This window comes from Podarcis gaigeae (assembly GCF_964106915.1).
Source record: "Podarcis gaigeae genome assembly, chromosome: 12".
In the NCBI taxonomy this organism is placed as follows: Eukaryota; Metazoa; Chordata; class Lepidosauria; order Squamata; family Lacertidae; genus Podarcis; species Podarcis gaigeae.
This window is the reverse complement of record NC_139688.1, coordinates 24,716,300-24,744,040: the sequence shown is the minus strand read 5'-3', so window position 1 is coordinate 24,744,040 and position 27,741 is coordinate 24,716,300. Positions and strand designations below refer to the sequence as shown.

At 40.4% G+C, this 27,741-nt stretch overlaps 1 protein-coding gene across 1 annotated transcript in view; it reads left to right on the top strand.

Annotated features, from left to right (window-relative positions):
* Nucleotides 1–22,357, top strand: part of LOC310827941 (macrophage mannose receptor 1-like) — a 63,349-nt gene extending 40,992 nt beyond the window's left edge. The window contains exons 22-30 of the mRNA XM_083704620.1: nucleotides 1,025–1,164; nucleotides 2,224–2,326; nucleotides 3,355–3,587; nucleotides 4,868–5,033; nucleotides 6,399–6,554; nucleotides 8,971–9,081; nucleotides 18,999–19,178; nucleotides 20,568–20,606; nucleotides 21,828–22,357. Coding sequence (XP_083560746.1) covers nucleotides 1,025–1,164; nucleotides 2,224–2,326; nucleotides 3,355–3,587; nucleotides 4,868–5,033; nucleotides 6,399–6,554; nucleotides 8,971–9,081; nucleotides 18,999–19,178; nucleotides 20,568–20,606; nucleotides 21,828–21,964 — 1,265 coding nt within the window. The 3' untranslated portion in view covers nucleotides 21,965–22,357. The remainder of the gene's footprint in view (nucleotides 1–1,024; nucleotides 1,165–2,223; nucleotides 2,327–3,354; nucleotides 3,588–4,867; nucleotides 5,034–6,398; nucleotides 6,555–8,970; nucleotides 9,082–18,998; nucleotides 19,179–20,567; nucleotides 20,607–21,827) is intronic.
* Nucleotides 22,358–27,741: the final 5,384 nt, after the last annotated feature.

The window sequence follows — 27,741 nt, the reverse complement described above, 5'->3', positions numbered from 1 at the left end:
CAGCTCAATCTTATAATTTTCCCTCGCGAAGTTGCTAATTCGGCGAAATAAGGTTACACTCGATCTTAGTTGTCCAGTCCTTTGTTTTGGCTCTTCTACAATTTAGGGGTGGGCTGACTTCCTTTTTTCCGCCTCCCCCGTTCGCTCCAAATTTTAAAAATTTATCCCCTTTTTTTTTTTAGTCCATATTCCAATTACTCACGGGTTCTTCTTTAGATCCAAATTTTCAATAGAAGAAGTCAGCGCTCTCCGCCGGATGGCATGCGGCTGCGCTCGGCAGGGATAGCAGAGAACTCAAAGCACCACGCTTCTCCCCGGCACCCGATCCGTAGCCTTTAAAAAGGCTCCTTCACGAGTCGGGAGAGCGCTAACGGTGCCAGCCGAGTCTCCATGAGCTCGGAGGGAGTCCGCCATTCGGCGATGGCGCTGACCCGGAAGTCCACAGTCGGTTCTTTTAGAACATGTTGCACACATAGACTTAATGTTGACTCAATAATAATAATTTGTTGTTTCTACCCCGCCCATCTGGCTGGGTTTCCCGAGCCCAGGGGTCTGAACACTCATCCCCCCCACCACCACTTTCTGAACAAGGCCCAGGAGAAAGGAGCCCTTCCTAAGCTGAGTGAAAACAAGGCATGTTTCTTGTAATCATGGCCTGTTTGTGTTTTTTCCGGGCAAAAATGTAATGAGCTGGATTATGTTGTCCTTTTTAAAGCAGGGATAGCCAATGTTGCATCTGCAATATTTTGTTGCATTAAGAGAATGGTCAGGAATGATGGAAGATATAGTTTTTCTCTGTAAGAAAAACAAGTTTAAAATGTTTTTGTGTTTTAAAAAGATGCAGTATAGTAAGATCTGAAGTGGACCATAGTGGCAACTTCTGCATGACACAATTTTAAAAAACAAAACAACGAACATAAAATATAACTAGATCAGTTCATGGTATCCTATATTGATTACTTATAAGTGAGGGAGAGTATTTACCAAATTCTTTATGATGAAATATGTCCTTGTTTTTATTCAGCATTTTTCATGGTGCACTTAGAAAGTGCCTCAATTGATCCATGGATTGGACTGAACGATATTATTAGTGAAGAGAGTTTTCTATGGACAGATGGAAGCGAGGTCTACTATACAAACTGGGCCAGTGGTTTTCCAAAATATGTAAGTCCTGCCTGCAAAGGCTTTCATCTTTATTTTTTTCAGATACAAGAAATGTTCCCTATTTTCCATTCCTGCAGTAAAATTATATATATTCAGAGTGCCTTCTCAGCATTATCACTCCATTAATGTACCAGTCTTCCCATGCCAATCTTGCAAGGTTAGCTGGCCATGTTTTGATATTTAATACGTGGATTGGTATTATGATTGTTAATCCTCATTTTACTCTTTATTGTTCAGTTTACTGTAGTTTAAATTGTTGTGAGCCACTCCGAAAATACTCCAGAAGAAGTGTGGAATAGAAATTTTACAAATAGATACATTACATAATTGATAAAATATATAGGAAGCATCCAAGATCGGCAGCATGTTCTGAGGAGCCTCTGACAATTTTGACTTAAAGCCAGTTATATTCTTCAGAGTTGCAATTTTTCTCTCAACTCTGCTGCTTTTATTCTGTCTGAATTTTGCCAACGAGTTAAGGACTTAAGTATAATCTGCCAATGCTCCCTTTCCTAGTTAGACTGAATTATTTCCTTCCCACAGCAGCAGTGCGATTCACTTCAATTGTACATCCCCTTGTGTGCTTGGGAATTAAGAAAATCCCGAAAGGCATCTCACCCATTATGTTACACATCTTCCTTGATCCACTGGCCAGTAAATCAGGCACTGCCTCTGTCCAGCAATGACTTTTTCTATCTCGGCTTACTAGGACTTAGTTGCATGCAAAGACCAATCTCTCCCACCCAATCTCCTCACCTTCGGCACCCTCTAAATACCGTATATTCTAGGGGTTCCCCCAACCCTCTGAAGCAGATTTGGGTAGAGCATGAGATGTATCCAAGGGAAGGGGGAAATCCCATTGTGCAAGCAGAAATCCTTGTATTGATAGGATGAGTTATTAGGAGACCACCCACTGTTATTACTCCAGTTTGATGCTCACACCTTTCTTTAGAACAGCTGTGGGGAAGTTTGCCTATGCTTGATCTAGGATAAAAGAATTGCCTCCTGCACAAATTGATGGCACTTGTCTTATTTGATTTTTATGTTTTATTTCCTTAGGAAGACTGTGTTTTTATTATTAAGGGGACTGGAAATTCAGGAGGAAAGTGGAGAGATGGACCATGTTCTGCCAGGAAAAGCTACATCTGCCAAAGAAACTCTGGTACGTTTTTAGAAGAGAAAAAACAAAAAATATTTTGCAGTTCAGATTGCAATCTGTCCAAAGCCTGTTTTCTGTGCCATATCATTTTGTCAAAAAACAAAAATTAGATTTCCAGTATTAGAGATTTTGTATTTGGCTGTATAAAGAAAAGAATGCAATCGTGACAACAATATTTTATAGATATACAGAGATGAACCCTGGTGTCAAAGAACCTCAGTTGTACACTTCCTGATATGGGACTTGACTTTTCACTATACCATCCCCAAAACAGGACAGAAGGAGGCTGCTGGAAAAAAGTTTAGTTCCATTTCTTTTAAAAACAATTTTTATTAAAGATTTTCATTGTTTACAAAAGCACATGCACATGGGGGTTTTGTGTCAGCGTCACTTGGGTAGGTTCTCTTTCTATTTGCTTGTTATGTTTCCTTGGTAGTGAGAGAGGTTAGGGTGACCTAGGGTGTGGCTGGTTGTCTTTGGTTGGCTGCAGTGGGATTTGTGTGTGTGAGAGAGGTGTGTTGTTGGGTTAAGTTAGCCATATTGATTCTTTTAGTTCTTTTTTAGTGTCATAATATCTAGCCATGTTGCAAGTGACAGCCTGCCCCCTGATCAATGCACTTTCATTTTAACAAGAAGAATAGACCCCCATGAGTACAGCCACCCTCCGAGGTCTGTTTTTGGACATAAATTACCAGAATAGAAACAGAAATTTTTATCATCTACAAATGAATGATGGTGGCTAGGAAACTAACTGAAAGACAGTCACTTGACTTCTATGAAAAGAAATGAATGTGTTTCAAGTAGGTCTGCTGGCTGCTTCTTAGGAATTTGATATGCTTCTTTTGTGGCTGTAAAGAATAGAGTTTGACTAACATGTTGGTTTTAATGTTTCTCTGCAAATTCTTAGTACTTTCGGATGTTAAATCTTGGGAGATAATAATGTTCAAATATTTCAGTATGAAATGAAATCAAATTTTAGGAATATATGCAGTCTAAAACAATTTCTGGCTTTTTGTTTGTTTTTGCCATAGATCCCGCATTACCATACTTTGAAACAACAATTCCAGCCTCAGGTTATTTCAATTTTGGGAATAGCAGTTACTTTTTCATTGGCACCAAAATGACATGGGAAGAGGCCAGGAAAAAATGCAATTCTGAACAGTCAGAGCTTGCCAGCATTTGGAATCCCTACATTGAATCATTCCTATGGCTAAAGGTGTTGAAATATGAGGAGCCTGTGTGGATTGGTCTAACTAGCAACACGGTAAGAACATGCAATGTACGTTAACATAATACTACTTTTCCACTCCAAGGGTTTGTATTCAGAAGGACATAGTTAGAAAGCACAGGGCTTTCATTAGCTGACTTTATTCAAAACTAGGGACTGCCCCTGCTTACTACACTTGCCAACCCCACCTAACCTTTTGGCAACCACTCTCTCCCCACATCCGACCAACCGCCCTCCCTTTATCCACCCACCCCTTCATCCTCCCTGCACATCCTCCCTGCATCATTAATCATCATTATTATCATTGGCATAAATTTAAATCTAGTTCTTCTTTCCAAAGGAACCCAGGGTTGCAAGCCATGGAGGGCTTTGTGTGCTAGTACTAAGACCTGGAAACTTCCAGGTATATGGCGGTGTACAATTTTTTAATAATAATAGGGCCTGGTAGGTCACTAGCTGCCAATGCAGTATCTGAATTATTATTATTATTATTATTATTATTATTATTATTATTATATCCTACCCTTTTCCCTGATAGGGACTCAAGGCACCTCACAGCTAGATATAGTACAACTAATCAATGCAAGGTATCAGATAACAAGAATTGATCAGTTGCCAGCAGTCTAAACACAGTGATTAGGGAGCAATATATGTAACACAATGCCCAGTTGGGACAGAACAGGAATACTTGCCATTTCTCAGTCAATTATATATACCTCCACTAACCCAAAGAGACCTCATTCTATCAAGAAGAGTCAGAGCATGAGCTAGTCTAAGCAATTTCTCAATAATTGGTGACATAGGGTCACATTGGGCTGTCCCACTTACCAATCCAGCAGCTGTATTCTGCAGTAGTTGTAGCCTCTGGGTCATCCTCAAGGCAAGACCCACATAAAGCACTTCGGAGTAGCTCAGGTGAGAGGCACCAGAGCATGGACAACTAAGGCCCAACTATCTTAGTTCAGGAACAGATATAACTGGATGACTAGTGCCCATCTAGCCTTTGATTGCTTCCAGACCCCTGTCCAAAACCTTCCTGGCTTCTCCAGATTCAGATGGAGTGGATAGAGTTATGTGTCATCAGCATACCAATGACACCATGCTTCAGATCTCCAGATGACATCTCCCAAGGGTTTTTTCAATAGATATTAAACAGCACAGGGATGCCTTCAGTTGTCATAGCTATAGCATTACCCAGAATTCATCACCTGATTGTGTTTCTGTAAATAAAATAAAAGGGGTATGTGGAGATGATGTGGAGCTCATGTTATGGGAAATAAACCACAACCAGCATGTGTTGTTCCAATGTGCATTAGAATGGTGAGCACTACACATGGATAAACAACCGGAGACTGATGTATACTAACTGGGCACCTGAAGAGCCAAAGCACAAAATAGCCTGTGTCTTCATGGACCTTGAGGGTCATTGGAAAACAGGAACTTGCAATGAAACATACTTATTTATCTGTGAGCAGCATCATGGTAAGCAAATAAATACCTCTCTTTTAATGTGGGGCATAGCACTCTAATTCCAATACGGTCTCCATTTCAGAACAGAGCTGAGAACTGTAGACACTGATCTGATGGCATCTTGATAAAACAATTTATTCTGATTTTGGAGTATACAATTCTGAACACAGAAATCACTTTCGCCCAGTGTGTTGCTATCTATATAGATATTGTTCAGTTCCTTTTATAGGAACACCATCTACCACTCCCACCATAGGTGGAAAAATGTGCCTTTATGTTGCTGTTTTTGCAGCTCCAGCACTTTGGGAAGAGATTGGGAGTTTATATGTGATAAGATCACTGGTGGTGTAATGACACCTCAAAATTATTTTAAGAAAGGATTCTTCCACCCTTGCTGAAATTGTTTTCACAGGCAGCTTGCTCCATATTCTTTCATAGTGCAAGACAAACTGGGGGGAAAGATTAATTTCCATATATATATATAAATTTATAATATATATAATAAATTTATAAATATAATAAATGTATATAATATAATATAATATAATATAATATAATATAATATAATATAATATAATATAATATAATAAATTTATAAATAAATTTATAATATATAATATATAAAAATTTATATATATAAATATATATATAGAAATATATATATTTGATGACTTATTGTTGAAATGCCTCCAGTGAAATATATCAGAACTTGGAATTCTTAGGAATCGTTCAGCTTCAAGTGAGAATAGCATAAAACACCCAAGGACAGCATCCTGATACTTACAAACAAAAACAACACGTTACTACCTTCCTATGCATTTGATTGATTGATTGATTGATTGATTGTGGCTGCAACAACCTAATTTTGTGTGTGTGTGGATTTAATTTTAAATTCTCATCCATTGTATTTTCTTCTTTGTTTATTTAGTTCCTATATGTTATGGAATCATATGTTTTTGATTAAAGAAATAAAAATAAGTATTTAGATTTTGGGGTTGGCTTTCTATGTAAAATCATTCCCTCTGATTAAAAGCTTGACCTGTCAATCACAGCAGAGCTCCCTCTCCTTGTCTCCACATCTCTCTGGTGTTTGCTCTCCCTTCTCCCATCATCTGGTATGCTAAAGGTAATTTTGCTTTCAACAGGCACCTGTTTACAGCAGTTTCTTTAAATGTTTGGCTTGCCGTGGCACAGTGGGGTCCACCGTGGCACAGTGTGCGAACTTGTACAGATCCCATATCCCCTTTTATAAGCCAGAGGGGTATCATGCTTTGCCTCATGACTCAGGACCTGTCTAAACCTTAAGCACTCCCCTTGTATTTCTAGGTTTCTAAGATGCCTTTATTTAAAAAAAGAAAACTACTTGCTTTATAACAGGTGCATTCCCAACGGAGGCACCACAGCTGCCAGGAAAATGCCCTCCTCCACCAAAAGACGACGGGAGGGCTTGGCTTCCTTTTCGGGCTCATTGCTATAAATTCTACCCTGCTTGGGAAGCTTGGTGGCAAGCGGCCTTCAGATGTTCTTATTTTGGTGAGTGTCATTTTGAAAAATGAATTGTTTTACAAATGAGAATGGTAGGAAGAAAAATGGTACAGTCCATGGCATGCAGGAAATTCTTTCTTTCTGGCACAATCCAATAATAAAAAGTTTTATTATCAAAATAATACTGAGAATAATGTGTTACAGACCTGGTATCAGGGATCAGCACCAACAACCATTTGTTGATGACCTGAGTTCCCTGAACACCAGCCAGTCTTCCTCTCCTTGCCCAATCCCAAAGCATTGTTGGGGCAGCAAAAAACCCCTGTTGCCATGGCTCACCTTTTGATTCCTCCATAATGCCTCTGGGCCCAGATAGAATGTTCCTTCCCTGGGGCCACAGAAGCCCCATGGGAGAATTTAAATAGTGCTTTCCTGATACACTGACTTTTTGCCACTGGTGGCACACAATGAAGGAAAGATGGGCCAGGGGCAAAAGAAAAGCAGAGGAGAGCTCAAGCAAGCAGACTTGGCCCTACCTGGGAAGGAGCCTTCATCATCTGTGCCTTCACTGCCCTGGACAGGGCCTTTGCCACTTCACCATGCCTGCCAGGGGACATCACTGTTGCCAAGAACAGACCGGCAAGAGCTGCAGAGGGTCCTGTCAAACCTGGCATTGTTCTGCCAGTGTGGCACCATTCAATTCTTGTTCTCATATGTTGGAGGTCTTACCTGTCCTTCAGCATAAGGTCCCAGGTCAGGTTACAACAATACAAAGTTAAAACCAGCCCTGAGATTTGTGGGATGTAAAACACATAGCTGTCAAGTACAACATTCCTAGAGTGGGCATACAAGGGGACAAACTTCCTCTGCATGTGACTAGAGGTGGGCGTTGCCTTACCTGCCCATGTAACAAAAAGGGCAAGGCAGGGAACACACTTCCTCCTTGGCTTTTCTCTCTCTGACTCCATTCATCAAAGAAGCAACATCTCTTCAGCTAGAGATGCCTTGTTGGCTTTCAGCCAAAAAGGGACAAAGGAACTCTCTCCCTATGGGATAGATTCCATGTGTACATATTTTGTAACCTAAGTCTGCCTTCAGGGATCCAATTGTGAACTGAATGATACTGTGAGTAAACTTCTTTTTACTGACTTTAAATAAGATTGTCATGTCTATTCTTTTTAAGAGGGACAAAAGGAGATTACCAGGAATCTATATTAATAAGCTTAAACAAGCTTGCAACGAAGCTAACTGCTGTGTGTTTAAAAAGGGGAATGCACTCTGCTAAGTAAAAGGACTTACTAACGCAAGTTATATGAAGAATATTATTTAACAGTATATCCTCTCCTGCCTCCCTGAACGTTCCCACAAGATTTACATACATCAGGTGTGAAAAGCCAGGGGAAAGAGAGGCACCATCATATGGCAGAAGTGATAAAATGAAGGTGCAAGAGGACATATCTCTGTGGAAAGAGAATTCCACAACTTAGGGCCATAGGCCTGTTCTCTGTTGGGCTGCCATTCCTTGTACTTCCAAGGTCAGTGGAATTAGCAAAATGGCAATCTGAGAGTATTTATACTGAAGAGATCAGTTTCCGATACTTGAGGCCTGCACTATTTAGGGTTTTTAACACAAATGGGATCACCTTGAAATGCGTCTAGAAATGAAAGGGCTACCTAGACAGATGTTTTAAATTAGGCTGTGTCAGTTCTAAATGGAACCTCAGCCAATCATCTGCCAGTTCCATCCATCCATCCATCTCCACCAGTTCATATTGCTGAATATACTACTATTTCTGCTGCTGCTGCAATATTTCTCGGAAGAAAACTTGTATCCTGTTTCAAACTGATTGACCAATAAATTCTATTTGATATAAGAATGGGTTAATCCGAGTTCATAGAATCATAGAATCATAGAGTTGGAAGAGACCACAAGGGCCATCGAGTCCAACCCCCTGCCAAGCAGTAAACATGACATTCATCCTACTCAGTAAACATGACATCAAAGTCACACAGGCACCCCATTAATATAAATACTTTGAAAGGGTATCATCTTTTTCTCCAGAGAACCGAGGTGATTTTTTTCCCCTTTTATGTGTAATTAGAAATACAGAGTGAAAAACGTTTTCAGTACTGGAGCTCAGGATTTTTGTGAACCATCTGATTTGTAAAAACGACATTTCTATTGAATGTTTGATTAAGTGATTTTCTTTAACTGTTAATTATTATTTTCTACAAATGGGTAGGTTACAATGATCCTTCTCCAATAGAAATTATGCAATAGAATAGCAGTCACAAGCATTTGAAAGAAAGATATACCAGTATATATTTTCTCTAAATATTCAGAACTTCATATTGCTGCCAGTGCTGGATAGTGATTCATTGGTCTTATCTTGTTAGGGAGTCTTTTTCAAGGAGAAGATAACTTTTTAATGAGTTTACTTTATTGCTGTGGTATATTTCCTAGGTGGCACCTTGGCTTCAATAGAAGATTTAGCTGAACTGGATTTTTTGTTGGAGTACACTCAGCAATTCAGCAAGGAAGAATTTTGGATTGGATTGTTCAAAAATATAGATGGTAATTGTTTAACACTCAATATTTATATACATAATAAATGTATTATCTGTGCAATGTATTATTTATGCAAAAGTGTCCTCAAATATGACACACATTTCCTTTGGAGGGGGGAGTTTGGACGTAAAAGAGCTCAGCAGCAAAAGCCATCGGTTGTAAGCGAATGATGCTTGCATCTTCTTGGCAAGCATTCAGGAAAAAGGAAAAAGCTCACCCATTATTTGAGAATTCATCAACTAGATGGTAAACAGTAGTATAGGAAACATCTATGCCATGGGTCGGCAAACTAAGGCCCAGGGGCTGGGGCTAGCCCAATTGCCTTCTGGATCCGGCCCACAGACAGTCCAGGAATTGCCGCGTGAATCGGCATGGGGATTCTGATTGTTCGGGCTGCCCCATTCCCCACCCCCCTCACACATACCGTGGCGGCGCCTCCTCCCTCCCTCCTCCTGGCTTCTCCCTGCCCTGCCTAGAGGAGGAAGGGGGCTGGGCTGAGCCAGCTGAGCGCCATTTTAAGCAGCCCCTCTCTGGAGCCAGCCCTTTCATGCCGCTCATCACCCTGCCACCACCACCAGCAGCAGCCCCTGACGCTCGCAAGGCACAGGTAAGCAACCACTGGGGCTCATCCGGTGCTGTGAAGAAGGGAGGGGAGAGTTGTGGGAGGGGGTTGGTTTTTTTCAAAACATAGTCCGACCCCCCACAACGTCTGAGGGACAGTGGACGGGGGCCTTGCGGAAAAAGTTTGCTGACCCCTGACTATGCTTTCAAATAATCAAGCCCTGCCCTTAACCACATCTCCTTCAACTTGACTTATGCCATTACTTGAAGCTCCATCCCAGATGTCCCACTAGGCATATTGGGAAAATAAAATTTATAATTACTACATATTTTGGGAAGTGGCTTGTTCTTTTGTCCTCTGTAGGTTCAGGCATCTCTCAAGATATCATTGCCAAACTTGGCATGAGGATTCCTGAAGTTCGGGGTGACAGTTTTCATTGATGTTGGAATGCCAGACACTATTTTGAATCAAAATGGTGGTCCGAAATGTCACTATCTCCATGGGGCTAAAAAGCACTCGCCAAGCATCACCCTCTGGGAGTGGCCATCCAAGTAGAACCAGTACCACCTCAACACAGTGCCATCCACCCCTAATTTGTACAGCCACTCCAGAAGGATAGAATGGCCATGATATCGAAAGCTGCTGAGAGGCCAAGGAGAATTAACAAGGGCGTGTTTCCCCCCTCTCTCTCTTGACAAAAGTCATCATACAGGGAGACCAAAGCAGTTTCTGTGCCAAAACCAGACCTAAACCCCGATTGAAATGGATTTGAGCCTAAAAATCATAGCACCCTTTTTCATCCCCATTTCACATTGGTTCAGCAGTTGAGAACAAAGGACTATGTGGTGTTAAAATGGAGGATGCTACTCAATTAACATATGCAAACTTCCTGTAACCCCATCCCAGTCTCATGACTGCATGTGATAAACTGTAAAGAATTAGATCGCCACACCATTGCAGTCGAAATTTACAGCTAACCTCCATCTCAAGCCCTATGGAAAAACACTGGCATTCCCTTCCCTGCTGTCTTCAATACTCACATTTTTTCCAACTTTTTAATGTAACATGAAATAACTGGGAGGAGGAAATGTGATGTAGCACCTCTTTTCCTGCCCACCTCCTGACCATAAAGGTTTTCAAAAACCAGCAGCGCAATGAAAGGGAAGCGCTGCCGCAGCCGCATTTGAGCAGCTAAACCCCGCCCCCAAGCCTCCACCTGATTGGTTGGGGCAGCAGCCGGGACAACTGGGCAGGGGCCGGAACGTCCCCTGCCAACACAAGAAATAGCTCCTGCTCACAACTGCTCCTCTCTGTAAGGAGGAGAGGCTTTTCAAAAACCCTAATTTAACATTAGCCCAATCCCCAAATTTATTCAGGCCGTGAAATCATCCAGGTCAGGTGGGAACGTTGGATCACTGTCTGTGTGTACATTTGCACTGCCCTAATAACAAGACAAATTGCCCTGTCTATTTAAAAACCATGATTTATAGGTTTCTTTGAATTGCTTGGCAGCACTGGTCACGTTCTACTAGTAAGCAATAATTCAAAAAATGGCTTTGATCTGGAGCAGTGTCAATGTTCCCACTTACCATGGCACCTCTATGTTGTCTGCACATGTGAGCCAGACAACCAGTACTTTCTTGTGGTGATCCTGACGGTATGGAGTGCTGTCACTTATTTCATTTTTTTGCTATCACTGGCAGACATTTTCTGCTGGCACCTATGCACCAGACCCTCCTTTTTTTTTAATAAATATTTATTAAGAATTTTTATAAGGAAAAAGCATAAATAACAAACAACATTGCTTATGTCATACACAAAATTTCATAACTCGTTTGGACTTCCTCACATCTCCCGCTCCCACTTACATTGTTAAAAAAATTTTTTCAAGCAAATTATCATCTTGTTTACAATCTTATATCCACTCGTTTAAATATAATCTGATAGTTCTCCCAAAGGGTTTGTCTTTTCCTTTATCTCGCTTATCGTCTAGTTTCAATCTAGTTTAGTGGTGGCCAATTATTTATGATCAAGCATCCTTCTTAACATTCAATCAAATTACAATATTTTTGTAAATAAGTTTTAAATTTCTTCCAGTCTTCTTCCATCCTTTCTTCTCCCAGGTCTCGGATTCTGCCGGTCATCTCTGCCAGTTGCATATAGTCTATCATCTGCATCTGCCATTCCTCCAGTGTGGGTAGATCTTGAGTCTTCCAATTCTTGGCAATAGGTATCCTTGCTGCTGTTGTTGCATACATAAAAAATGTTCGGTCCTTCTTTAACACCCCCTGGCCGACAATACCCAAGAGGAAGGCCTCTGGTTTCTTGGTGAAGGTATACTTAAATACCTTTTTCAGCTCATTATATATCATTTCCCAGAAGGCCTTCACTTTAGGGCAGGTCCACCAGAGGTGAAAGAATGTTCCTTCATTTTCCTTACATTTCCAACATTTATTATCAGACGAATGGTATATTTTGGCAAGTTTAACTGGGGTCATGTACCATCTATATATCATTTTCATTACATTTTCCTTCAAAGCATTACATGCAGTGAAGTTCAGCCCAGTGGTCCACAACCTTTCCCAGTCCTCAAACATAATGTTATGCCCAATATCCTGTGCCCACTTTATCATAGCAGATTTAACCAATTCGTCTTGTGTATTCCATTTTAACAGCAAGTTATACATTCTTGATAGTACCTTAGTCTTTGGTTCTAACAGTTCTGTCTCCAACTTCGATTTCTCCACCTGGAACCCTAGTTTTTTGTCATTTTTAAAAACTTCTTTAATCTGGGCGTAATGTAACCAGTCTCGCACTTTACCCTCCATTTTCTCCAAACTCTGCAATTTACAATTGTCACCGTCTTTTTCTAATATTTCCCAATATTTTGGCCATTTGGCCTCCATATTGGGTCTTTTTCGGGCCTTGGCTTCCAGAGGGGACAGCCACCTCGGAGTTTTGTTTTCCAATAAGTCTTTATATTTTGTCCAGACATTAAATACTGCTTTCCTGACAATATGGTTCTTAAAGGCCTTATTGATCTTAACTTTATCATACCATAAATATGCATGCCAGCCAAAAGCATTGTTAAAACCTTCCAAATCCAACACATCAGTGTCTTCAAGAAGTAGCCAGTCTTTTAGCCAGCAGAAAGCTGCGGCTTCATAATACAGTTTTAAGTCTGGCAGGGCGAAGCCCCCTCTTTCTTTCGCATCAGTTAATATCTTAAACTTAATTCTGGGCTTTTTGCCCTGCCAGACAAATTTAGAAATATCTCTCTGCCACTTCCGGAAACACTCCGTCTTGTCCACAATTTGCAATGTTTGAAACAAAAACAACATCTTTGGCAATACATTCATCTTAATAGCAGCAATTCGGCCTAGCAAAGAAAGCTTCAATTTTGACCAACTGTCCAAGTCTCTCTTAATTTCAGACCAACATTTTTCATAATTATCCTTAAATAGACTCAGATTTTTTGCTGTTATGTTTACCCCTAGGTACTTTACTTTTTTAACCACAGTTAGTTCTGTTTCTCTCTGAAACCGTTCTGACTCTGTATCTGTCAAGTTTTTCCCCAACACCTTGGTTTTCTGTTTATTTAGTTTAAATCCCGCCACCCGACCAAAGTCTTGAATCAGTTGTAATACTCTTTTTGTACTAGATTCTGGCTCCTGCAAGGTCAAGACTAGGTCATCTGCAAAAGCTTTAAGTTTATATTGTTTCGCTCCAACCTGAATCCCTTGCACCAACCGGTCCCCTCTAATCCTATTCAAGAGCACCTCCAGGACCGAAATGAATAGCAGAGGGGAAATCGGGCAGCCTTGTCGTGTACCTTTTTCAATTTTAAACTCTTCTGTAACCACATTGTTAACTATCAATTTTGCCTTCTGCTCTGAGTATATTGCATCAATCCCATTCTCAAAACCCCGTCCCACTCCCATTTCTTTTAAATTTCCCTTCATAAATTTCCAAGAAATATTATCAAAGGCCTTCTCCGCATCTATAAAAATTAACACTGCTTTTGTGTTTATGTTTGTTTGCAAAAGTTCCAAAATGTCAATGATGTTCCTTGTGTTGGCAAACATATGTCTACCTGGGAGAAAGCCTGCCTGATCTTTATGAATTACTTCATTTAAGACTCTTTTAAGTCTGCTTGCCAAAATATCTGCAAATATTTTATAATCCACATTTAAAAGGGAGATGGGACGGTAGTTCTTAAGTTGTGTCTTCTCAGTTTCCGATTTTGGTATCAATGTGATGAAAGCTTCCTTCCACGATTCCGGCGCCTTCTTTCCCTCCATAATTTCGTTGCTGACCTCCATCAATGGTTGTATCAAATAATCTTTTAGTGTCTTGTAATACTTGGAGGTCAAGCCGTCTGGCCCTGGAGATTTGCCCAATTTCATGTTCTGAATGGCTTGTTCAATCTCTTGTCGTGTTATTTTGCTGTTCAGGAGTGATCTATTTTCTTGTGAAAGCTTTTTAAGTCCATTTTTTTCCAAAAATTGTTTAATCTCAGCCTCATTCTGCGGCCCTTGAGTATAAAGTTTTTTGAAATATTTCTGAAAACACTTTCTAATCTCCACGGGGTTCTGAATGTTTCTTCCTTCAATTTCCAAGTTTGTGACTACATTTAACTTTTGTCTCTTCTTCAACTGCAAAGCCAGCAGTTTCCCACATTTATTTGCTGATTCGAAAGTTTTTTGTCTCATTAGTTTGATCTTCCATTCTATTTCCTGGTTCATCAGTTTGGAATATTGTGCCTGATGGAGTTTAATTTCTCTCAGAATCGGCTGTGACTTCAGATTCGATCTTAACTTCTTCTCTAACTCTTTGATTTTCTCCAAGATCTTGTCTTTCCTCTCATTTTGTGTTCTTTTTTTAACAGCATTCTGTTGTATCAAGAACCCCCTCATCACAGCCTTGCTTGCATCCCAAATGATTCTTTTTTCCACCGTAGTGCTCATGTTTATCTCAAAATAGTCCTTCAAGACTTTTTGGGCCTTCTTGATAATCTCCTGATCTCTAAACAAATTGTCATTCATCTTCCATCTAAAGGAACCGGTTGGTAGAAGTGTCAAATCCATTTTCAATGCATTATGGTCGGAGCAGGTCTTTGGGCAGATTTCCACTTTCCTGACCTTGGGTGCCAGACCTCTAGTTATCCATATTTGGTCGATTCTTGTCCAAGTCAGCTGGGCTTCAGAGAAGAATGTTCCTTCTTTTCCCAAGGGGTTCTTCGTTCTCCAAATGTCAATCCAGTCCATATTGTCTGTCATTTCAAAAAAGGTCTTTGGTAGTCTGCCATCTTTCGTAACATTTTGGCTTTGTGACTTATCCATGTAAGTTGATACGACTCCATTCATGTCTCCCATCATAATGATGTTGTCATAGTCCAGATACTCCAGCATATTCTCATGCAACTTCTTATAAAATTCCGATTTTCCTTCGTTTGGTGCATAAATTCCTAATAGCAGAATCTTCTCTCCTTGGTGTTGTATTTCGATTGCCAAAATTCTTCCATGTTCATCTTTAAATAGAAATTTAGGTGACAGGCTCTCTTTTGCATAAATCACCACGCCTCTCTTCTTTACTGTGTCTGAAGATATAAATTCCTGACCAAGTCTTTTATTTATTAACACTTTTCTATGGAGCCTAGTCACATGTGTTTCTTGTAGGCAAATAATGTCCAATTGTTCCTTTTTTAATATATGAAAAATTTTCCTCCTTTTTTCCGGAATGTTGCAGCCATTTATGTTCCAACTCAACAGTTGCAGAGACATCCTGGATAAATCTGGTTATTTTTCTGGGGGTGGTACCTTGTTGGCTGGGTCTTCAGACTCCGAGGGTGCCGGTGCCTCTGGTGCTCCAGGCCCTGATGGTAATTCAAGTCCTTTTTGAAGGTCCTCTCCGTACACGTTTAGAAATTTGTCTCTGTCTTCCAATGTTCTAATTTTAATCTTCTTCCCTCTGAAAGTAAAAGATAGTCCTTGAGGAAAGTCCCACCTGAAGATGATTGCGTTACTCCTCAGCAGTCTTGCTAGTTCCAAGTACTCAGATCTAAGATCCAAAAGTTGTTTAGGAATGTCCTTGTAAATTTCAATTATTTTGTCCAAAATGTCCAGTGACTTTCCGTAATGCAGGCCCAGGATCTTGTCCCTTTCCTCCTTTGATCTCAATGTTATCAAACAGTCTCTGGGTTTGTCTTTCTTTGTAAGTCTTCCAAGCCTGAAAGCTGATACAATTTTAAAGTCTTTTTCTTCTAAGTTCCAAAACTTGGAAAATATTTTGGTCAAAAACTCAGCTAAGTTGTCTTCTTCCACTTCTGGGACCGACCTTATCCTTAAATTAGTCTCCCTATTCCGTAATTCAATCATAGAAAGGTAGGTCTGGTGTTCTCCTACTTGTTTACTGAGTGGTCTCACCTCTTTTTCTAGCTTTCCAAGTCTTTGGCTGGTATCTTCAGCCAATTTCCGATTTTCACCTGTAGCCTCCTTCAATTCTCCAATTGCTTGTGCATTCTGTGCCACTTGTCCAGTTAATCTATTTAGACATTCTGTGTTTTGATCAATTTTAAATGTTTGCTCATCAGCTTTTTTGTCCAAGGATTCAACTCTCTTGTCCAAAGATTCCAATTTTTCATAGATTTTCTCTAAAATAGAAACAGTTGTTCCAGCAGACCCTCCTTTTTTTAAACCGAAAAGAACACTGCAGAGAACCATCCAAAATAGTACTAAATATGGGGGGGGAGTGTTGTCAGAAATCAGAGGCACTCTCCCCTTATTGTTAGTGTGTTCAGTGTTCTGATACGATAATGGCAGTAGCTTGCATATTACCAAACTGAAAAAGGTGAAGAGGAAAAAGGATCACTGTAGTTATATATATATATATATATATATATATAATATTTAATATATAATATTATATATATAATATTTATTAGAGTTTTAAAGGCTTTAAAAGTTACAGAAAGAAAAAATAAAAATACCACATTAAGCAAAAATAAAACAACACATCACCATATGAAAAAACAGAGAAATAAAATCCATTAAACAAAGACGAAAAAATAAAGACAAAAAACAAAGAAAAATACAGCAAATTTTCTCATTACTTGTCTTTCGTTAGCTTATTTCCTTGACCTCCTCACACCTCCCTTTTTTGTATTCTAGGTCAATTATCCATTTCAGCAAATCCTTTCCCTCTTTTAAAATTTTTGTCCTGTAAATTGTCTTAATATAATGTAACTTTACTTTTCTTCCTTTCACCAATTAACAGTCAGTTATTCCCAAATCCTTTATATCATTCCTGCTAAAATCATATAATATCATTCCAACATCCTTCTAACAGTTATTAATTTTACAATGTTTCTGTATATAGTCTTTAAATTTCTTCCAATCTTCCTCCACCGACTCTTCTCCCTGGTCTCGGATTCTGCCAGTCATTTCCGCCAGTTGCATGTAATCCATCACCTTCATCTGCCATTCTTCCCGGGTGGGTAAATCTTGTGTCTTCCAGTACTTTGCAATAAGTATTCTTGCTGCTGTTGTGGCATACATAAAGAAAGTTCTATCCTTCTTTAGCACCAATTGGCCGACCATGCCCAGGAGAAAGGCCTCTGGTTTCTTCAGAAAGGTATATTTAAATACCTTTTTCATTTCATTATAGATCATCTCCCAGAAAGTCTTAATCCTTGGGCACGTCCACCAGAGGTGAAAGAATGTACCTTCGGTCTCTTTACATTTCCAACATTTATTATCGGGCAGATGATAGATTTTTGCAAGCTTGACTGGTGTCATGTACCACCTGTATATCATTTTCATTATATTCTCTCTTAAGACATTACATGCCGTGAACTTCATACCTGGGGTCCATAACTGTTCCCAGTTAGCCATCATAATATTATGTCCAACGTCTTGTGCCCATTTAATCATAACAGATTTCACCGTTTCATCCTGAGTATTCCATTTCAACAGCAAGTTATACATTCTTGACAAATTTTTAATTTTAGGATCTAACAGTTGTTTCCAATTTTGATTTTTCCACCTGGAAGCCAATTTTTTATCCAAATTATAAGCCTCCATTATCTGATAATAATGAAGCCAATCTCGCACTCTATTTTTTAATTTTTCAAAACTTTGCAATTTTAATCTGTCTCCCTCTTGTTCCAAAATTTCCCAATATTTCGGCCATTTGGCCTCCATACTGAGCTTTTTCTGAGCCTTTGCTTCCATTGGTGACAACCACCTTGGGGTTTTACTTTCAAGCAGGTCCTTATATCTTGTCCAAACATTAAACAGTGCTTTCCTGACAATATGGTTTTTGAACGCTTTATGTGCTTTAACCTTGTCATACCACAAATATGCATGCCACCCAAAAACATTGTTAAAACCTTCTAAATCCAACACATCAGTGTTCTCAAGAAGCATCCATTCTCTCAGCCAGCAAAAAGCGGCTGATTCATAGTAAAGTTTTATGTCTGGCAGGGCAAATCCACCTCTTTCTTTAGCATCAGTTAATATCTTGAACTTTATTCGAGGCTTCTTGCCCTGCCAGACAAATCTAGAGATATCTCTCTGCCACTTCTTGAAACACTCCATTTTATCCAAAATTTGCAATGTTTGAAATAAAAACAACATCCTTAGCAATACATTCATCTTTATCGCAGCAATTCGGCCTAGCAATGATAACTTCAGATTTGACCATATTTCTAGATCCTTTTTCACTTCCATCATAGTTATCCTTAAATAAATTCACATTCTTAGCAGTCATGTTAACCCCTAGGTATTTCACTTTCTTAACCAGTATTAGTCTTGTCTCCTTCTGAAACCTTTCTCTCTCCATCACTGTTAAATTTTTCTCTAAGACTTTAGTTTTCATCTTATTCAACTTAAAGCCCGCCATCTGTCCAAATTCTTGGATCAGTTCCAGTACTCTTTTAGTACTAGATTCTGGCTCCTGTAATGTCAATACCAAATCATCAGCAAATGCTTTTAGTTTGTACTGTTTAGCTCCAACTTGTATACCTTTAACTGTTTGGTCCCTTCTAATCATATTTAAAAGAACCTCCAGGACCAATATAAATAGCAATGGAGAGATTGGGCAACCTTGTCGTGTTCCTTTCTCTATCTTAAATTCTTCCGTCACTACATTGTTCACAATTAATTTAGCCTTTTGTTCTGAATAAATTGCACCTATACTGTTTTCAAAACCTTGACCAACCCCCATCCCCTGTAAATTTTTCTTCATAAAACTCCAAGGATCGTTGTAATTTTAAAACACGTTTCCATATAGTATGTTTTACAGTCATGGTGCTACTCTTCTCCTTTCCGTCATAATGCTATTTATATATTTTTATAATTAGGAGAATGGATGTGGAAGGATAAAACTCAAGTGGGTTTTGTCAATTGGAGAGGCGAAGAGCCTGCATTCAATCCTCAAGCTTTTCGGGATCATAAATGCATTGCCATGAACAGCAATGATGGGAAATGGTTGGTTACGGACTGCCGCAATCGTATGTCATTTATATGTAAAACACCCAAAAGTAAGTAATAAATTATTATTAAACTAAATTTTAGCCATAATTCTGATATAATACAATAGGGGAATATTGAGTTATATAGAACTGCAGTTGGGCTTAAGGTGATCTTGTCCAACTGCTCTCTTGCTTGATTCATTGTACAGTACTAGAAGTTTATCCTTATCTCTTTATCTGCTTCCTTCTTCACAAAGCTCTCAAAGGAAGGTGTTTCTGTGATTCTACAAATCAGACTTTTCCCTACCTCAGCAGTTTGACAACCTTCCACCCCCTGCTATGCTTACTAGCAAGTTCTTAGCATTCTTTCCAAACTGTCAGTCATTCCTTTTCTAGCACAAACTGTTGGTATTTTGTATTTTGGTTAAAGGAAAAAACACTAGGTATAAGAGAAAGAGAGTTTCCTGGATGCTTAAGATCCAGGTTTGAGGTAAGTGGGCTTTGGTCTCTCTCACCAAAGCAGAGATTTAAAATCACAAAATATGCAGCAAAGTAAAGCATTGAAATTTAGGTTGTTAGACCTTTAAAATATCCTCTTTTAGGTTGCCTCCAAAGTTCCCCACTTCCCTTAGCATAGAAAGAAACCACACATTTGGCTGGTTAAAAATGGTTTACTAACAAACACTTCAAAGGCCAGATTCATGTGCTTTTCCATACAGCAGTAAGAAAAGACAGGCAGTAAGACTTAGGTTCCAAAGTGATGAGAGTTTCTAAATCATTTATAGAGAAACACAAAGATGGCTTGTTTAAGCCATGAATGCAATAAACATTTCAAATGGTTCTCATTTTTAAATAGTAGTGTGTTGGATTGAAACTTCAAAGTTAGGAAGAGCCCTGTCTAGCATACATTGCTAAGTTATTTTCATGTTGTGATATGTCAAGGCCCAAAGCCTGAAAAATATAAAGTTTTCCCTACAATTTTGATAGACCTTGCGTAATATCCAAGTGGATATTGCAATCAAATATTTGAAAATCAGCTTTTTTGCTGTTGTTCAAATAAAGTTGCACTAATACGGCCAGTAAAGCGAGATGAGCGCCGCAACCCCAGAGCCGTTTGCGACTGTCAGGGGTCCTTTACCTTTTTTAAAACGGTATACTTTACCATTAAGTGTTTGACAACATTTGAAGGACCAATGGGCCAAATCATCTTTTGGTGAATCAAATGCCCAAACCTGGATTCTTGCGCTGGGGGGTGGGGGTGGGGGTGGGGGCCAGACCTGCTGGCAGAGAGGCTGCTTAGGTTTCCTTCCACTCAAAACTCCCACTGGTTCACTTTCCTGCTGATCAGAACTCTTGAGCTAAACAGCAGCAACATTCCCTTGCATAACTATCTTCCTACTGGGCTGTGGTTTGCAGAATGTATATGATTACACCTTAAGCATGTCTTTTATTTTGCAGTTAATGATGAAACAACTAAAGCACCTACAAACAGTACAGGTAAGACTATTAATGACACATGGCCATTCTGCTTGGATGGCTGCCACTACCCCCTCACTGGTATTACTAATGTCAGTATTTTTTTAAAAAATATAAATTTCATACATTTATATGCCGCTTAGAAGTTCTGTATATTAAGTGGTGTACATAAAATTTCTATTCTAAACAAAACATACCGGGGGGGGGGGGGAGAGACAGTTAAATTCCATTATTATAAACAACAGCACCCTACCTTGAAATGCCAGCTGAAATAAAAAAACCTTTGTCATGCACCTGAATTTCAGCAAGTAACATGGCAGGAAGAAATCGCTTTAGAACAGAAAGCAATGACTAGAAAGTCCAAGCCCATAGAACAAAAACAGCACTGAAAGCGCTCATCAAATATCAAATTCCACGATGAATGAACTACTGCTCTACACTAGAGGGGTTGGTGGGGCACGGATGACCCCATCCATAGGGTAATCCAGCCCACAACAAATTCTCTAATCAAGGCGTCACTCTGCATGGTGAACAACTCCTCCCTCCTGAGCACAACAAGACTGTGTTGTCCAATACCATCAAACAACTGGTGGCCATTTGGCTTGGTGGGCTGTCACGTGCTTCCCCTGGTTGTATTCATGTCTTTGGTAGCAAAATGGCAGGCTGTAATCAGCTTCTGAACCTCCTCTCAGGAGGTTGTGCAGGCTACTGGGGGTGGGGAGGAATAATGACAGCTCTGCTTTCTGGTAAAGAACTTTTCCTTTGAAGTGAACGAGTTGGGGAGTGGGAGAGAGATCTTTTGATTTATTGGAAAATTCCATAGTATTGCATGTGAAAAATGGGGAGGGCCCTTTCACGGGCACATGCACAGAACAATGCTGTCATTTTTAGCCACAGTGTTGAAACTACAAAATACACTATTGCTTGGACACATGGAAATTGTTCAGCAGTGTCCCACAGCTTTGGGGTTACATTCCTTCATAGCCCTTTCTATTAAGAGGGTTAATCTGTTTCTACTTTGAGTAAAATAAAAGCTGCTCCTATACATGCTCAGCTTGTGACTCCACATATCTTCTGCATCCCATTTCCTCCCTACAAATAAGGGGCAATGTTCATGGTTTGCAAGTTCACAACACGCTGTGCTTAGGTGCAGTAAACACCACCATCCTTCTTATCATAGTGTAAAGCATTTAATGTCTTGGTTTTGTATGTATATACCTACACCTTTTCTCTCATTGGCAGTGCAAGAAGAAGATGTCTCTGCATTTGCACACGGCAAATATTTGAAAGTCGTTCTCCCAGTCATCTTCATTCTCATTGGTGCAGGTATCACAGCCTGTATTTTCTACAGAAGAAGAAGAAGAAGCAGGCAACTATAAACCACAGCAGGCTTTGACAATCCTTTCCATTGTGACCGTGTGATAATTATTCAGGAAAAAATGGCTCAGAATCACATGTGGTGGATGAAGAGGGAAATTAACGAATGTAGGCACTAATGCTATCTGTATACATTTACCTGGAAGTAAGCCCATTGAACCCCCATTCAGACTTACTTCTGAATTGACAGGTGTAGGATTGCACCCTTAATTCATTCATTTCCAAGAAGTAACCACGGCTGGAAGTTATTCGTCTTAAGCAGCAGTATACATGGGTACTTTCTAGAGTGAGACTCATGATGTAGAATGCTCTGAATACATATTATCTAGTACGAGTAAAATCATAAATTGTACTGATTATATTCTGATTAAAGATTATGCAATTCGGAAAAAAAACTAAGTGTCATGTCAATGTTATCCTCTGGCAACCAAGGTGCTGCAATATATTCTTGCCCCAATTCAGTGGGCCATTTATGCACAAAGGCCTTTTCAGGAAAGCTAAAATCCCACTTGTCAGGAGGAGGAGGAAGTGCAGAAGGGTGAATCTCCTCCAGAAGAGACAATTTTCAAGATTAAAAAAATGAGTCTAGGTGCTGTTGCAGAGAGTGTGACTGCATGCACAGCACCTAACTGTGTGCCTGTAGTTCCCTATACAGCTAGGTCTGTTTGTACCTCTGTGTGCAGTGGTGTGGGAAGGGGTGGGTGGTGGGTGCGGACCGCTCTGGGTGTCATCACTGAGGGGGGTGTTCAGCCAACAAACGCAATGAAATGTGGCTGAACTTGATGCTGTGTAGTGGAGAGTGTATGGATAAGGAGTCAGCATAGCTATGTTCTGCCCCTAAGGTCAGAGGAAGTATGCCAGAATTGCACTGGCAGTGCCACGGGGCTTTCCCCCCTCCCTCTCCACCAGTGGGGGAGTGTGTGCCTGTGCCCCCTGAACGCACTCAGGCCCAGGCATTGCCCTTAAAGCCACCGCCGGGAGGCAGAGCCAGGCGAGAGGGGAAAGCGAGCCATCCCACCAGCACTTGGGAGCTGCGTGGAGCCACTTCTCCCTTCGCTGCCACTCTGTGTCTTTTAAGCACCTACACTCAGGTATTCATGGTTTTGTCCCCCTGAGTAATGGGCTGTGTTTTTGAAGTTGCAAACAAATTAAGAGGGCGACTCTTTCCTCCTTCTCTCCCTCTCTCTCTGTGTGCCCCCTCCCATCTTTCCACATATCCCCACTTAACTGTTTCCTGCCTCACTTTAAATCGTTTCTCACATGGAAAGACACCTTTGGGAAGCGATTTTGCTTTTGGCTCCTTTCCCCTAGGATTATAGTATTGTAGAATTGGAAGGGAACCTGTTGAGTATCATCTAGTCCAGTGTTTCCCAACCTTGGGCCTCCAGCTGTTTTTGAACTACAATTCCCATCATCCCTGACCACTGGTCTTGCTAGCTAGGGATGATGGGAGTTGTAGTCCAAAAACAGCTGGAGGCCCAAGGTTGGGAAACACTGATCTAGTCCAACCCTCTGCAATGCAGGAATATGCCACTGTCCCATCCTTTTTTACATTTGCTCTCAGCCCTCGTTTGCCCTCCTATGTAAATTTACATATCACTCTCCCTCTCTCCCTCTTTCTCTATCTCTCTCACACACGGTTGCCTCGGAGTAGACTCACTGAAATGAATTAAAAATCCAAACATAAATTTCAAAGTGTCTTCCCTAAGTAGAATTTAGTTGGATGTTAGCCCTTTATTATGACCAAAGTATCTTACCTAAAAAGATCTGCACAAACCAGTTTATCTGAGTGCATTATTCTCAGGGTGGGAGGACTCCTTTATTTATAATTACTTAATCATATGGGACTAAATTGCATTATGTTGTAAGGACCTTTCATAAAATCTTAGAATTGTAAATTTGGAAGGGACCCCAAGGGTCATCTAGTCCAACCCCCTGCAATGCAGGAATCTCAACTAAAGCATCCATGACAGATGGCCATCCAACCTCCAGTTACAAACTTCCAAAGAAGGAGAGTGCAAAACCTCCCAAGGGAGTCTGTTGCATTGTTGAAGGGCTCTTGCTGTCCGAAAAGTTCTTCCTGATGTTTCGTCAGAATCTCCTTTCATGTAACTTGAAGCCATTGTTTTGTGTCCTACTCTCCAGAGAGGGAGAAAACAAGCTTGTTCCATCTTCCATGTGACAGCCCTTCAAATATTCAAAGATGGCTGTCATATCTCCTCTTAGTCTCCTCATTTCCAGGCTAAACATACCCAGCTCATTCAAGCCCTCTTCATAAGGCTTGCTTTCCAGAACCTTGATCATATTGGTTGTCCTCCTCTGCACACGTTCCAGCTTATCAATGTCCTTAAATTGTGGTGTCCAGAACTGGACACAGTATTCCAGGTGTGGTCTGACCAAGGCAGAGTAGAGTGGTACTTGATCTAGAGAGTAGACTTCTGTTGATGTAGCCTAGAATAGCATTAGCTTCTTTTGCTGCAGCATCACATTGTTGATTCATATTGTGGTCTACTAAGACTCCTAGATCCTGTTAACATATATTGCTGGTAAACCACGTGTCCCCCATCTTATATTGGTGCAACTGGTTATTCCTGCCTAAGCGAAGAACCTTCAGGCTGAAAGGGACTAGTGGGACTTAGAAGAACAGAAAGGAAAATCTCTTCTGGTGGGCTCCAGCGTCACTTCCTGAAATTTCGGGATTTTTTAAAAACATCAATTTTGTAAAGCACTTACCTAGATTAGGGAAGGTTTAAGAAGGCAGTCCTCACCTGACCACAACCCCCATAGGCACCAACTCCCTATGGCTGAGGGGATCTCGGACTACCCCACCTCCTGCGAAATTGGGATGGCATTAAGCCCACCCACCCACCCTTTGGGGCCCTGCCTCACTGTGGTGGGCCTCACCGGGCCTTCCCACACCTACGATCAGCCCCATTGGGCTTTCCCACCCCGTAGCCTAAGATATCTCAAAATGTTGCTATGTTGACAAATGGAAAAGAAAAGAACCAAGTATGTCACCTTGAGGTCCATGGAGAAAAGGCGGGATATAAACATAAAGATAAATAAAATAAATATGTAGCGAGTGATTTTCAGTATCTATGAATGCAGCCCAGCTTTCACACACAGCTGGCAGATAATATGAACACTTGCTGACTGAAACTCTTGAATTTTTACATTGTTCATTTGCCATTTAACTTATAAGGGGGAAACTATATATATTTAGTTCTAATAGATCAATATTCGTTTAGAAGGAAATCCCATTGAATTAAAAAGGATTTATCCAGTGCTGCTGCTGCTTTTTCAGCCAGAACTTGCTGGAACTCAGTTCTGGCACGTCTCAGGTGGGCACCATTGCCATTCTAAGAGAGCAAGGGAGGTGTTCGTGGTGAGTTCTGGCACCTCTTTTTCTAGAAAAATGGCACTGGATTTATATTCATGTAAGAATTCTTAAGCTTGCAGCCTGACATAAATTTAATAGTGAAATTTCCAGCTCTTCATTTTCTTTGCTTACGTACCTGTAACAAATCTGGCATTTTAAGGGAAGTGATTTATAGACAAATACTTCCACTTTGGGGTTCGCTGAAGTTTGGCCTCAGCTGCACAGGATATATAGTTTTGTTTTTCAGTTACAACTTACTTGGAAAAGGATTTCCTAACAGCCTGTTGTGAAATATAATTCTTGAAAACAATGACATATATTTCTTGAAATATATGTCCTACACGTGCCTACTAGCAAATAAGGGGCTAACTACCGCTCACATACAAGTTCCATACCCTCCAACATCCACCAGATAAAAATAAGGACATTTATCTAGACAACCTCCCCCTTTTTTGCCCCCTGCTGAGCATTTCCGATCAGAAGAAGGGTGAGTTCCACCACCATTATACCAACAGGACACTGTGCACACACCCTCAACCCTCCTGAGAAAACTCCTTAGTCCTGATTTTATTTTATTTTATTCTTTGGTAGATTTACCAAAAGAAAACCACATACCAAAAAAGATTTTTTTTAAAAAAGGGGGGGCAAGATTACATGCAGATGCATAAAGCATTTTTATTTTATTTTTTTTAAATGAAGACCCCTTGCACCCAACTCCATACACCCTTTCTTCCTGCCCAGGGCACATTAGTGAAGGAAACCTCTCTGGCGCCCGGGGTGGGGAATGCGCATGTGCAGCAGCCTGTACAGACACCGCAAGCGCCCTCAGCCGCTTTACAGCTGGGGGGGAGGCAGTGGGCCATCTTCTCACCCCTCCACAGGGTGGCACCTGGGGTGAGCCGCCCCCCACCCCATCATACACCCCTGGCAGGGCAGCCCTGCGCTTCCCCCACAGTTTAAAAAGCCATAAATTGCTCAATTAGCCAAGGGCTGCTTCTCCTTCCACAGTATTTCGCCAGAAGAGGAAGTGAACATTGGAACAAATATATTGTCAGCATGTCAGCAAGCATGAAACCAAATGTCGAAAGAAGGTAGTATGTGATGAAGCACTCAATGCATCTTTGACAATGAAAGTGTAATGAGTTTAGTATCGATTCTTGGTGTTCTTTTGCATGGCAAAGGCATTTATTAACAGTTTCTGATGGAACTCACTGCAACAGCAGTGACGGAGCCAAATAACTTACGATTCTTTAACATGAACCAACATCACTGCCACAAACTTTTAAGAAGACCAGGAAACACATGAGCACAGTCACATGCACGCAAATACCATTCTCTCTCTCTTAAGCTGGGTTTTGCTGCCTCAGTCTGTGTCTGCCCTTCCATCTCAGCTGTCACTGTGATCTTCAAATAGGTGCCAGAAAAATAATTGCAGGCGCTTAAAAAAGATCCTCCATAATTAGACAAAAATAAATAAATCTGAGCAACATTAAACTTAACCTGTTTCCAAGGACTCAAGGCCTACAGAAAGGACACAACAGACATCATTCCTAACTGTTCTAAGGTAATATAGCCTAGTTGTCCATAATGGTGCCCACTCCCTGCTTCAGCTCTCCCACGGAGCATGTGTAACCTATTGGTATTTGGTTATTATAAAATAATAATTTCCTGGATGCCTAGATCCAGACGCTGGGCAAGCCCTCTCCAGTCAGTAAGCCCAGCAGAGATGTAAAATAATGAAACATGCAGCAAAGTAAAGCATGGGAATGTAGACTGTTAGACCTTTAAAATATCCCACTTTAACTCACTTACAAAGTTTCCCTTTGTTTTCTGTTAGCATAGAAAAGGCCACACAGTTTGGTAAGTTTAAAAAGATTTTTTTTACTTACAAAGTTTCCAAAGATCAGATTCATGTAGTTTTCCATAGAAAACTAGAAAGAAAAACACAGGCAGAAAAACTTAGTTGCAAAATTTGATAACATGGTTTCTAAACACGTGGTGTGGGCTCTGAGTGACAAGCCCAGGTGTCCTCCCTGGCCAGATTCACATAATGGAAGAGGGGCGAACAAAGAAACTTCACCTCCTTCATCCCAAGGTGAGGGGGTATGACCCAGTCAAGTCTAGCAAAAATAGCTTACTCTATGGCTTTAACTCCTTCATGCTACGCATGCTGTTTATATGAGGCTGAATTTCCCACATACCCTTGTCTAAGTGATACGCAGCAGCAGGTTACATACCAATTATTCTTGTCCTTTGCCTGGTAATTTGGGTGTGGGTGGGTTGTATATACATTTGCTTTCATGCTCCCCAGAACCTGAAATGATTATTGCTGGGACTGACTTCATCTGCTAAATTCACCCTTCTGAAAATCAGCTCTGAAACTTTCAAGATTTCAGAAAA